Below are 13,227 nucleotides of genomic sequence, written 5' to 3'. Positions count from 1 at the left end.
GAAGAAAGAAAATAGAATACTTTGACAACATGGCTTAGAAAGTTATTAAGAAGCTAAATGGCTGGCAGGGTAGAATGTTGTCTCATGGAGGAAGGATGGTTCTGATAATACATGTCCTCCAAGCATTACCGACCTACACTCTGAGTGCTTTATCTCCGCCAAAGGAAACTTTTAAACTTCTGGAGAAACACTTCTCCAATTTCTTCTGGGGCTCCACCGGGGATCAAAAGAAATATCATTGGAGTTCATGGAGAAATCTATGCTATCCTATAGATGAAGGAAGGGTAGGGGTAAGGAGTATGCAGGAATTCAGTGAGGCATTGGCTACTAAAAGATAGTGGAGATTCCAATCAATACAATCATTATGGGCGACCTTTGCGAAGCACAAGTATTATACTAGAGCTCATCCTACCTCTAAAGCATGGGTTTCAGGCAATTCCCATTTGTGGAAGAGTTTGACACAAGTAAGAACAAAGGCCCAAAGTTTTATGGTCTGGCAAGTGAACTCCGGCACATGTAGCTTCTGGTGGGATAATTGGATGGGCAAAGTTCCTTTAGAAGCGGCGGTCCCTCAAACTACCAAAAGCACGAAGACTTTGGTCAAGCACTTCATGGTTAGTGGAAAATGGAATCTTGAAAAGCTCCAGAAAACTCTTCCAGATCACCTGGTAAAGCACATTGAAACTATTGACATTGGAAGACAAAACCTTCAAGACCAAGTCTATTGGGATCTTACAGACAATGGAAAGTACAACAATAAATCGGCATGGCAGCAGATTAGAAGTTGCAAACCTAAAAATCATTTCCTTCACAAAGTTTGGCACAATTCAATCCCTTTCAAGTTCTCTTTCCTTACATGGAGACTATGGCAGGGAAAGTTACCCTTTGATGAAGTTACCACTAAGTTTGGAAATCAAGCAGTTTCAAGATATAATTGTTGCAGAAACCCAGACGCAGAATCTATGCTACATGTGCTTGTGAAAGATGAAGCGGCTAATTTTATTTTTAAGCTATTCAGTGGTCCATTGGGGATCAAATATCATCAAGGCACTATCAGGAGTTTGATAAACTCATGGTGGCAATAGAAAACCGTTAATGATGTTCATAAACTTACTGTTCAAATTTTCCTGGTTATTATTTGCTGGGAAATTTGGAAACAAAGATGCGATTGCAAGTATGGTGATAAGAAAAACTTTAATTTATTCAAAATGGTTCAAGAAATTAGCTGGATGATTCAAACTGCCTTGGCTAAGGCTTTTCCTACATGTAAGTTGACATTACCCTGGATCTCCTTTTGTGAAGAAATTATCAAATTGAAGCCTATTCCTCGGTGTACAACTGTTTGTTGGATTCTTCCTGAACATGGGTCTATAAAGTTGAACACAGATGGAAGTTTTATCAATAGAACTGGAAAAGCAGGTATTGGAGGTTTACTCAGGAATGATAAGGGAGATCTCATAATGGCATTCTCTTTCCCCATTCTATGCAACAATAATATGGTTGCAGAAGCACAACCTGCCAAATTTGGGCCTGATTGGTGCATCAGGAATGGCTACAGAGAGTACTCATCCTGGAACTAGACTCCTTAACTATTACTCAGATGATCACTAGCAGGAGAGCGAACAATTATAAAATGAACAAGATCATTGATGAAATCTTACAAATATTGAACCATGCTAATGTCAAAACTCGCCATTGTTTTAGGGAAGCAAACCAAGTAGCCGATCAATTAACCAAAATTGGTTCTACTAGTGATGTTGGCTCCTTCTATTCATGCTAATATCAAAACTCGCCATTGTTTTAGGGAAGCAAACCAAGTAGCCGATCAATTAGCCAAAATTGGTTCTACTAGTGATGTTGGCTCCTTCTATTACTCATTTCAGCAACTTCCTACAGGTGTCAAAGGCCCATATCATCTGGACAAAAGCCAATTGCCATGCATAAGACTTAGATATGACAGGGCAAATTTCTTTGTAAGTTAACTTTTTTGGATTAGAGCAGGAGCATAATAAGTCCTCTTTACTGCTCCTTTTTTGAAGGATAAGAACCTTGTTCTTATCCTTGTGTTGTATTATTGAGGTAAGGTCAAGTCCCCCTCTTGTACTCTATTTCAGATAATATTTAACACCCCCAGGTCAACCTGGGAAAAAATTTTAAAAAAAAAATGGCCATGTATTATTTTTCCAAAACGAACAAAATTATCTACTGTATTACTCCTTATATTTTTGGTAGGCCAAAGTCAACGTTTTTGACAATTGTGTGAAATACTACTACGTAGCGTAATCCCTCAGTGCGAACTAGCTGCTGTGTTTTATTTAGTAATTTCTTTGCTTTTCGGCAGTACGTTATAACAATTCACAGCTGAATACTTGCCAATGTACTGAAGTTGAGGGGTGTGACAAATTCCTGCCCAGTTGCGTAAAGAAGAGATAAAGCTGCCATTTCAGATGCTTTCTGAGTTGGGTGAAACCAATCCCAGAACAAGTATTTGTCGCGCTTCTCGCAAAGATCAGATTTTGGAGTACATTTACTGCTTCCTTTGGATGGTCCTGTCCCACAGCAGGCTGATTCAACTTCTTCAAAACCTACGCCACCATAAATAAAAAATTACTACTCAATTTTTAATGTATTGATACACACATTACGAAAATTATTTAATACTAGTACTCCTATTAATTATAGTTGAGAGACTCCTTTAATAAATTGTATGGATCATTTATAGGAGCAACAGTAGATTTGAAAACAATAACTAATGTTTTCTTTATTTTCTAAACTAACACTTGTGTTAAACCGATTTTTTGTGGCTAAACCGACACTTAGAATGGAGATAGTTCTTATCTCGAGTTTCCAACTTCCAAGGATTAATTAGGATTTAGGATATTTTTATCTCGAGTATCCGTGTTTTGACGTTGATGGTGACTATGTTGCTTGGATTCGGGTGGAGGTATGTGTTACGAGTACGGTCTAAATATCGTGTTTTTCATTGCATAAGTTTTAGGATTAAGAGGTACGCTTTCAAGTGCGGATATGGGTATCGGCATACGAACAATAATAAAATATATATTTTGATTAGTTAAAGTTATTGAACTAAAAGTAATAAAACTTTATTCTTTATAAACACCTATTATTTTATTCATAAGATAGCTCGCGTAAAGGAAAAGCGATTCTAAAATTTTATATAACTATATATATGACATAAACATAAAAATCAAATCAAATACCCAATTAATTTATACTTCTCAGTCATAGAATGTAGTCAAAGTACCCCAAATCCATTATGGATCCCACACTCACGCCAACAAGGATGGGCCATGCCGTGTCGCCATGGATGCAACCCGAATTTTGAAGGATAATAAAATACAGTTGAAAATTTGTGAATGAAATCTAGAAAAACTTATAAATCTGTGTTTCAAATATCTCCATGTTCAAATATCAACCGATTAATTCATTACGTCCAAACGGGGATGAACCGACCCCAAGTTAGGTTATATTCACAAGTTTGCACCCACTTATTCTTTGATTTAATCTGAAAACTGATCCAAGTTATATATATCAATAATTACCTGATGCAACTGCATTATCAATGACACCCTTGGTCATCAAGTAAGAATTTCCAAGTGAAAATTTCACTCCTGGATTTGTTGAGCTGAACTCTTGCAGCAAGCTAAGCGTTGTATTATAAAATGATTGAGCAAAATCATTAAGTGTCTCATTACAGGCACCACCAGGTGTTACGCTACGTATAGCCGGACAGCATCCAATTGTTGGAATGCTAACAATTCCAAATTTTCTTGCACCCAGATCATATAGATTCTGCATTTATAGTAACCAAAAAAGTCTTTCAACTTTTCATAGTACAAGGAATCAGAACATTATAATACTGCAGTAAGAGAAAATACAAAATATAAACTACCAAAACTCTATCGATAAATTAAAGCTGTGTCTGGTGTGACGAACTATTTTCCATAGAAAACAGTCTATTGGTAAATATTTTCCTAAAAATTATTTTCTAGTAATATTGGTTACGTTGGTGAATTCTGAAAAAAATTACATAATAACTCTAATAAGTGAAGGAAGTCATTTTCGTAAAAAAATACTTTCGGGTAACTAAGCACCAAAATGATTTTCTCGTAAAAAATATTTTACGTCGTACCAAATGCACGTAGAATGTAATTAGTTAAGACCTACTTTGCCGGAAGGGGTTGCATTCAAGAATATTCTTTTTTTATTTTTCCAACAGAAAATCGTAAAATGCTAGGTCGGAAAAAAGGAAGATTAATCCAAGATTTAAGAGATAGGAAAGAACATAGTAATATTTTAACCTGTAAATGATTGGCAAAGGTATCACTGAGATATGTGATGAGTTCAGGTGCAGATATATTGTAGTTGTAACGGAATTGGTCGAAGAAATCATTGCTTCCCACACTTATAAGGTAGAAGGCATTTGCAAGCAGCTTTGAAGCTATGTCGTCATCTCCATATATTTCTGTGATGTTCCCGCATACACTTTGGAATTGTTCTATTTGTTGAGTAAGCGATACTACATGATGCTGCAACACTCAAAATTTAAATATCATCAGAATATATAAATGCAGAGAAAAAGAAGATTGGAGTAAGAAATAATTGAGATCTCACAAATCCAGGAGTTCCAGTATCATCAAGAATGCCAGATCCTCCTGATGCAAAGTTGACACCACGAAGTATGCTACTCTTAAATGTTGTAGACGTTTTCTCAACTAAGGCGTAAAAGGCTGGCGGGCTTTCCGTATAATTACCCAAGTGCGTCGCTAAACAATCAATCATTTAATTTCTTTGTTAGATTTGCCTACGCTACGTATATAGTTAATAATTCAAAATACTTATAAAATGATAGACCAAAAAAACATCTTTAACTATTTAAGGAATAATACTGTCACATAAAATGAAATGAACGAAGTACAAAAAAGTTGCGTAATCATTGTTATAGTGAGCACTAAAAATAGCAAAAAATGTTTTAGAGAGCTGATCATTTTAGAAAGGAAATAGTGAATATATATACCAATGATATCCGCGGGGTTATAGCCATTGCTAAACCTTCCTGTAGCAATGTGGTGTGGGTAATCAATTCCATAGTAAGGATTGTTAGCTGTAGCAAGACTGCCATTTACATAATTATTAGTTCCAACGTCTACAGTCGAATCGCCAAATATAAAAATAGCTGGTACATCTGCCATGACCAACTTTGTTGACCAAATAACAACAGATAACAGCAAAATCTTAAACCTATGCAAGAGAAGATCCCCTAGCTTCGCCATGTATGAGAGCTTAAATTTTCTCGAGGTATTCTCCTTCTTGTTTCACTCAGTTCGAGTAGTTGCTGCATCTACATATCATTTCTGACCTTATTTATAATTACGTCTGGAAAAAATAGACATGAGCAAAAGGTTAAAAAATGCCGTGTTCAACGTGGGAAGAATCTTATGATGATATCATCATCAACCCTAGGCCAGTTGGTTTAATTACCTCGCTAAATTAAACTTGTGTACTTCTATAACACATGGACGACGACGACAACAACATACCCATTATTATCCCACACCGTAGGTATGGGGAGGGTAATGTATACACAGACCTTACCCAGACCTTGTGAGGATAGCGAGACTGTTTCCAATACACCCTCGACTCAGGAAAGCATAAGCACTACATTAATGAAAATATAGACAAGAAGTGACAGTACCAAAAGCCATATAAAAGCAGAATAAAAACAACAAGATAGTAAGGTGATCAACAATGAAAGAAAATAACAGAAACCTACTACCAACAGAAAGCAAGACTGCGTGCCAATACTACTGTTATGAACACTCTAGACTACCTACTCTACTACCCTAATCATCGACCTCCATACCTTCCTATCGAGGGTCATATCCTCGGTCAACTGAAGTTGCGTCATATCTTGCCTAATCACCTCTCCTCACCTCTTCTTTGGCCTACCTCTGCCTCTCCGTAGGCCCTCCAATGTCAACCTCTCACACCTCCTCACTGGGGTATCTGTGTTCCTCCTCCTCACATGACCAAACCACCTAAGTATATTCTATAACTCATAGAATATACTATTATTATACTAATGGGCGGATCTACATACTAAACTTGGGTGCTTCAGCACCCACTAACCTTATCACATAGCCTATGTTAGCTATATAGAAAATGTGAGGTGTTTGATATATTAAACCAGGAAGCACATAGATAACAAAAAGGCTGATGGGTGCTTTGGTCAAGCAAGGATAGTGGCTGTTTTAGTAGTGTGAGGGGTTGGGAGTTCGAAACTCACTCATAGTAGGCTTAAGTTTGCTTTCTTCCTTTACCCCATTTAGGTCTCCTTTTTAAATTTTTATCAAGTAGCTACATTTTTTATCCAATACTACTACTTTATTTATTTTCATCCCAGACTACTTTTTCCCTGAATTCTTTTTTACCTTCCCCCCTTTTTTATAAAATTTTTTATTTTGTATTGTACCTAGTAATTCTCTATAACAAAGAAAGAAAGAAACTCCAAAGTTCGACCCTTCTAAAAACAAATAGTTCCTCTAGAGTGGCAAAATCCATTAAAAAAAATTTCGCCAGTTGCATTTTTCGTTACACGCGTTTATAATATTAATACGAGTTTTTTTATTAACTTTTTTTACCGTTATGTTCAAATAATTATGCACTTATACTATGTGATCGGTAGTAACTGTACGTCAAGAAAAGTTAAACACCCACGAGCCCAAAATCCTGGATCCGTCACTGATTATACCATGAGTATATATATTTCAATTTTACTTTTACATTAAAAAAAAAATAGTTTTGTGACTTCACATATATAGTAAATAAAATTCAATAGTCATAAGTTATCCAATATTTCTCGTAAAAAATAACATCTGTTATACCAAACATACTCAATGAAAATTCATTTTTAGACCATTAAAAAGGTAAATAATATCAAGATACCCCTGTCATTCCTTCATAAACAGTTGAAAAAGACAACAAACCAGCATAGGGATATTAGTTTGATGAATATGGACAACATGTGTCGTATTAATATAATATGTACACAAAATAAAGAAGATCTGTCTAGAGTTGATTGACGTCGCGGCGACATGAACAAAATGGAGTATTAGTTACGTTGTCTGAACGAGATCGCTTCTAGTTAAAAACTATGTACATCCTTTTCAGTTTTACTAAGAGTATATGTCCTTTCTAGCTAATCATGTCCAGAATATCTAATTATAGAATATCCTTGACATATTGCATCTTTTATTTTGTTTTCTTAAAGCCACTAAAAGCATTGCATGTGCCAAGTCAATGTGAAGTTAAGATCCGTTTTTTCATCATTATTTCTACTTAAGTCAAAAGAAAATAAGTTCAATTGCACATTGCCAAATATGAAAATCTAATACATATCATGATGGAAGATAGAAAGAACAGGCGTAATTCCAAAATTAACGTGCACTCCAGTAATGTTGATGAATATTGCTAAATTTCATAATCTTGTAAATCATTAAAACACGGTCAATGTTCGAAATGAGCAAGCATGACACATAACTAATGCGATTCACAGTATTACGAAAATTAGAAGTGAAAATGTTAACTAATTAGATTTTCTCAAAGACTTCATTATTATTTTTCTAAAATGAAGTATTTTCCGTGCCTTGAAGAGGTCCGTTTTTTTAAATAGAAGAAAACAGATATGATTGGGTTAACAACTTAACATGTTCGAATTGTGATCTTTTAACAATTACAAACAATCTCCATTCTTGAATTGGTTGCTCCACCCACTCTTGATATGGATTAATGTGTTTAACTGGAAATGCATATGATAGTTGAGCATATATTGAATGCCGCTTTCTTCTCCATCTCCTTAATTTATACTATTATTTTACATTTTAAATCAATCAATTAAGTCTTTTAAATAAAGTTTCTTATTAAATACTTACAAATTTATCTATTAACATAATACAAATTGTAAAGTGAATTTTTATGTCTTTCTTGGTAATAATATGATTCTCAAAAGTACTTTATGGAAAGATTAGTCAAATTCAATTTGTTTCTTTAATTTCATACTAACAAATTTTTCCATTTAAAAACTATTACGTTCTTAAAATGTTTTTTCTGAAACTCCATTTGAAAAGAACTCATTTCACAAGGAGCAACTTTGGAAGTTTGACATCAGTCCTAAACCCCTCCGCTAATGTCCATATTTTCATTTTACACTCCCTTATTGAAATGGCATATTACTTTTAAGACTACAAGGTTCGAAATATATTTTTGATATAATATACTATACATATTTAATTTAAAATTATAAAATTCAAAATATTTCTTAGTATTCTTAAACTTAAACTTATACTCAATTAAATTAAGATACATGAAAATGTAACTTCCCTAAGGATCTGACTCCTCTCCATTTCTCTTCTCTCCATATCCTCAAGTTCCAGCTTAGATTAGGGACACATGAAATAGGTTAAAATTAATGACTAAGATTTAATTGACTAAAGCGAGGCCCTAACTATGGCTTAAATTAGGGGTATACATGGCACTGGGTTGGTTCAGTTTTTATTAAAACCAAACCAAACCAATTATATTGGTTTGGATTGGTTCGATTTTGTAGAGAAAGATATAACATAACCAAAGAAGAAAGGGCAGTTATGTAATTTCTTAGTGTTAGTTAATTAGTTATTAACTACTAATCCTAGTTGTTAGAGTTAGTTAGAATAGAGTATAATTACTCTTGTATAAATATACTCCTTCACTGTATAGATGAATTAAGTGGAATAGAATCATTTCCTTCTCTCCTTACACGCTCATCTCTATCACTATGTTTCTCTCTTCTTCAAACTGGGCAAGAACCCATTGATTAGTTCATGGTATCAAAGCACTCGAGCTAATTCACAAAGCTTGAAACTTGATTCTGTTCTTCATTTCCGCAAATTATTCAAAGCTTTAAGTCAATTGTTGATTGTTCAATTTCTTGAAGGAATCTTGTTTGCTATGGTGATTAATGAACAATCTGTCCCATCTGGAAATCAGACTTCAAATTCAAATCAAGGACGTTTGCATGCATCTGCTCCAGAAATTTATTACAATCATCCACTATTTTTGAGCCCATCAGAAGTAAGTGGTATACAAATTATATTATTTCAGTTAACTGGCATTGAAAACTATTTTCTCTGGTTTCGATCTATGAGAATGGCATTATTAGGAAGGAATAAGTTGGGGTTAGTTGATGGAACTTGTTCCAAAGAAAGTTTCCCAGAAAATATATGGAATCATTGGGAAAGGGTAAATGCAATTGTGCTTTTTTGGTTAATGAACTCTGTTAGTAGTGGTTTACTTGGGGGTATAATGTATGCCTCAAGTGCTCAAGCCGTGTGGAATGATTTGCATGAAAGGTTTGATAAAATAGATGGTTCAAGATCTTACAATTTACATAAAGAAATTGCACACTTAGCCAAGGAACGGTATCTGTGTCTGCATATTTTTCAAAGCTTAAAGACTTGTGGGAGGAGTTTGAAGCCTTGGTTCCTGCTCCTGGGTGTGATTGTCCAAAGTCAAGAGACTTTGTAGTTCATCTACAAAAATTAAAATTGTTTCAGTTCTTGATGGGGTTAAATTACTCCTATAGTCAAGCTAGGAGTTAGATTTTGTTGATGGGTCCAATGCCAACAGTTAACCAAGCATATGCTATGGTAATCAGTGATGAGAGTCAAAAATCAATCGCAGCCAATGCTAGTTTACTAGGAGCAAATCCTACATTTGGAACTGGACAATATGATGTGGCAATGTACACCAAGACTGAAGGAAATTTTCAGAAAACCAGGAAGAATTTCAATCTATTCAGTGAGTTTTGCAAAATGAAAGGTCACTCTAAAGAAACTTGCTACAAGATTGTAGGCTATCCTCCAGAATACAGACCAAGAAATAAGAGTACAAATACTCATAGTGCATACAATGTGTTATCTGATATGAGTATTCAAAAGAATCAGCTGCCAAAAGGGAATTGGAATGAGAACAATTCACAAAATTCTCAATTGACAAGTAGTGTTGTGAGTACTAATAGCTCACATTTGATTGGGCAAGTGAACAACAATTCTTGGCTGGGTAATTACACATTCACCAAAGAACAGTATGACCATATTGTGCAACTTCTAAGCAAAGATAACTCAATTTCTGCTTCAGCAACTCCATCAGCTAATGCAGCTGGTATACCTTATGCTTTGTTAACTTCTGATAGTTTACAAGAGTGGATAATAGACACAGGGGCCACAAACCATATGGTAGCTGATCTAGAACTATTGAATAAGGTTTCATTAGTTCAAACAAGCCAGCCAAAGAAAGTACATCTACCTAATGGAGAAACTACTCAAGTTACTCATATTGGAACTAGTACTTTATCAGATCAAAACACAATAACTAATGTGTTTTACATTCCTCAATTCAAATATAATCTTCTGTCTGTTTCTAAAGTAACCAAGGAGCTGAAATGTTCAGTTGCTTTCTTTCCTGATTTTTGTGTATTTCAGGAACTCTTCAGTGGGAGGGTGAAAGCGATTAGTAGAGAAGACATTGGTCTGTACATTCTCAGTAGACAAACAATATCAGGAAGTAATACAATTAATCTAAACACAATGGAGACAGAAGTCAATAAAGAGACTAGCTCAAGTGACATTGATCTTTGGCATAGAAGGCTTGGTCATGTGTCTACTACTGTCTTCAAGAAGTTACTATCAGAAAAGACACAAGATATGTCTGCTAGAATAGACTTATATAGTATATTCCCTTGTGCAAAGCAAACAAGACACCCTTTTCTTGTCAGTAGTATTAGAACAACTGCTAGTTTTGAGTTGGTTCATATGGATTTGTGGGGACCTTACAAAGTTCCTACTATGGATGGTAACACACTTTTCTTAACTGTAGTAGATGACTTTACTAGAATGACATGGATTTTCCTGCTGAAAATGAAGTCTGATGTGTGTGTGATTATACAACAATTTTTTGCTTTTGTGAAAATACAATTTGACACAACTGTGAAAACAGTTCGAACAAATAATGGTACATAATTTGTTAACTCAGTTTGTGGAAATCTGTTTAATAGTCTAGGAGTAATTCATCAGAAGCCATGTCCATATACTCCTCAGCAAAATAGAGTAGCTGAGAGAAAACATAGACACATCTTAGAACTCACTAGAGCTATCACATTTCAAGCTGAAATACCAATCAAATTTTGGGGTTATTGTGTACTTGTTGCAGTCTATCTTATTAACAGACTGCCTAGTTCTATTATTGACAATAAGAGCCCATATGAAAGATTGTATAGCAGGAAACCAGCATTACAACATCTCAAGGTTATAGGCTATTTGTGTTATGCAAAGATAATTCAACAAAATGACAAACTAATGCCTAGATCATGACCTTCTATACATATGGGATATGCTGCAGCTCAAAAAGGATATTTGCTATATGATTTAATAGATAGAATTTTTTTGTAAGCAGAGATGTTTAATTCAGAGAAGATATATTTTCATTTAAAAACAAGCAAGACAACAACAAGTCTTTATTTATTCATCCCAACATAGCAGACATCTTATTCCACACCACAGATTCAAGCACATATACTACAACTACAGAAAATCACATGCATATAACTCAACAAGAAGGTGTTATAATGTCAGAGTTCACACAAGCTCACACATAGCATTCTAAAGTTATTCCTGCAGAAGTCATACAGCCAACTACTCAACAGATATCAATCATACAACCATCAATAGTTCAAACACCACGGACTGCTCCTACTAATCTTTCAGATCAACCAGATATCAGAAAGTCTGGTAGAGGAAAGAAACCACCTATTTGGATGAAAGATTTTGTGTCATTAACTGCTCACCATGATGAACCTTATGCCATATCAAAGTGCTTAACCTATGAACACTTAACTTCCAAGTATCAAGCTTATTTGACAGCTGCTTCAAATATTATTGAGCCAACCTTCTATTCAGAAGCTGTGAAAGATCCTAAATGGGTGGATGCAATGAAGGCTGAGATTGAAGCTTTATAAAACAACCACACATGGGACATAGTAATGCTGCCTGAAGGTAAGACTCCAATAGGGTGCAAGTGGATTTATAAGATCAAATACAAGGCATCAGGTAAAGTAGAAATATTTAAAGCCAGGTTAGTAGCCAAAGGATTCAGCCAAAAGGAAGGAATGGACTATCAAAAAATATTTTCTCCAGTCATAAAGATGAAGACTGTAAGAATTGTACTGGTTTTAGCTGCTACAAGATATTGGCATATACATCAAATGGATGTCTATAATGCCTTTTTACAGGGAGATTTACTTGATGAAATATACATGACTCTGCCACAAGGATTCACAAGTCAGAGGGAGAATAAAGTGTGTAAACTTGTTAAATCCTTGTATGGTTTAAAACAAGCTCCACGACAATAGAATGCTAAGCTAACAAAAGCATTACTGAGCTCTCAATTTCAGCAAAGTCAATATGGCCACTCTCTGTTCTTTAAGAAAACTACAGAAGGTATTACAATAATTTTGATTTATGTAGATGACATGCTTGTTACCGGTGATTGTCTGAAACTAATAGAGAAAACCAAAACAAATCTGCAACAGTCTTTCAAAATAAAAGACCTAGGAGAATTGAAATACTTCTTAGGTATAAAGTTTGCTAGATCAAAACAAGGAATACTTATGCATCAGAGAAAATATGCTTTGGAACTTATTTCTGAGACAGGTATTGCAGCTGCTAAACCAGCAATTACACCACTGGATGTCAATATGAAACTCACAACAACAGAATATGATGAACATCTTAGAAAAACTAAGCCTACTACATTGGTGGATGAAGAACTGTCAGATTCAACTCCTTATCAAAGGATGATAGGTAAACTCCTATATTTAACAATGACAAGGCCATACATTTCATTCAGTGTACAAACACTATGTCAATTTCTTCAAAGACCAATGAAATCTCACATGGAAGCAGCTCTAAGAATTGTAAAGTACATCAAGAACAGTCCAGGACAAGGAATACTACTCTCCGGCAAATTCAACAGCAATATTTCAGCATATTGTGATGCAGACTGGGCTGCCTACCCATACTCAAGGAAATCTGTCTCAGGATATCTAGTCAAATTTGGAGACTCCTTAATATCATGAAAATCAAATAAGCAAATCACAATTTCAAGAAGCTCAAC

General features: G+C 34.9%; 2 protein-coding genes across 2 annotated transcripts; one reads left to right on the top strand and one right to left on the bottom strand.

Annotated features, from left to right (window-relative positions):
* The first annotated feature begins 539 nt into the window (after window positions 1–539).
* LOC138904761 (uncharacterized) lies at window positions 540–1,085 on the top strand. The gene has a single exon (XM_070193265.1). The coding sequence runs from the start codon at window positions 540–542 to the stop codon at window positions 1,083–1,085; it is 546 nt and encodes a 181-aa protein (XP_070049366.1).
* A 1,263-nt stretch (window positions 1,086–2,348) lies between these two features.
* Window positions 2,349–5,334, bottom strand: LOC104090451 (GDSL esterase/lipase At5g33370-like). Its single transcript, XM_009595548.4, has 5 exons — window positions 5,039–5,334; window positions 4,636–4,787; window positions 4,323–4,550; window positions 3,564–3,813; window positions 2,349–2,585 (listed from the first exon to the last, which is right to left on the bottom strand). Exons 1-5 carry the CDS (start codon window positions 5,292–5,294, stop codon window positions 2,356–2,358), a joined length of 1,116 nt encoding a protein of 371 aa, XP_009593843.2. The 5' UTR covers window positions 5,295–5,334; the 3' UTR covers window positions 2,349–2,355.
* Between the last annotated feature and the right edge of the window lie 7,893 nt (window positions 5,335–13,227).

Source organism: Nicotiana tomentosiformis, chromosome 2 (genome assembly GCF_000390325.3).
Source record: "Nicotiana tomentosiformis chromosome 2, ASM39032v3, whole genome shotgun sequence".
Taxonomy (NCBI): domain Eukaryota; kingdom Viridiplantae; phylum Streptophyta; class Magnoliopsida; order Solanales; family Solanaceae; genus Nicotiana; species Nicotiana tomentosiformis.
This window is presented reverse-complemented; position numbering and strand designations above follow the sequence as displayed.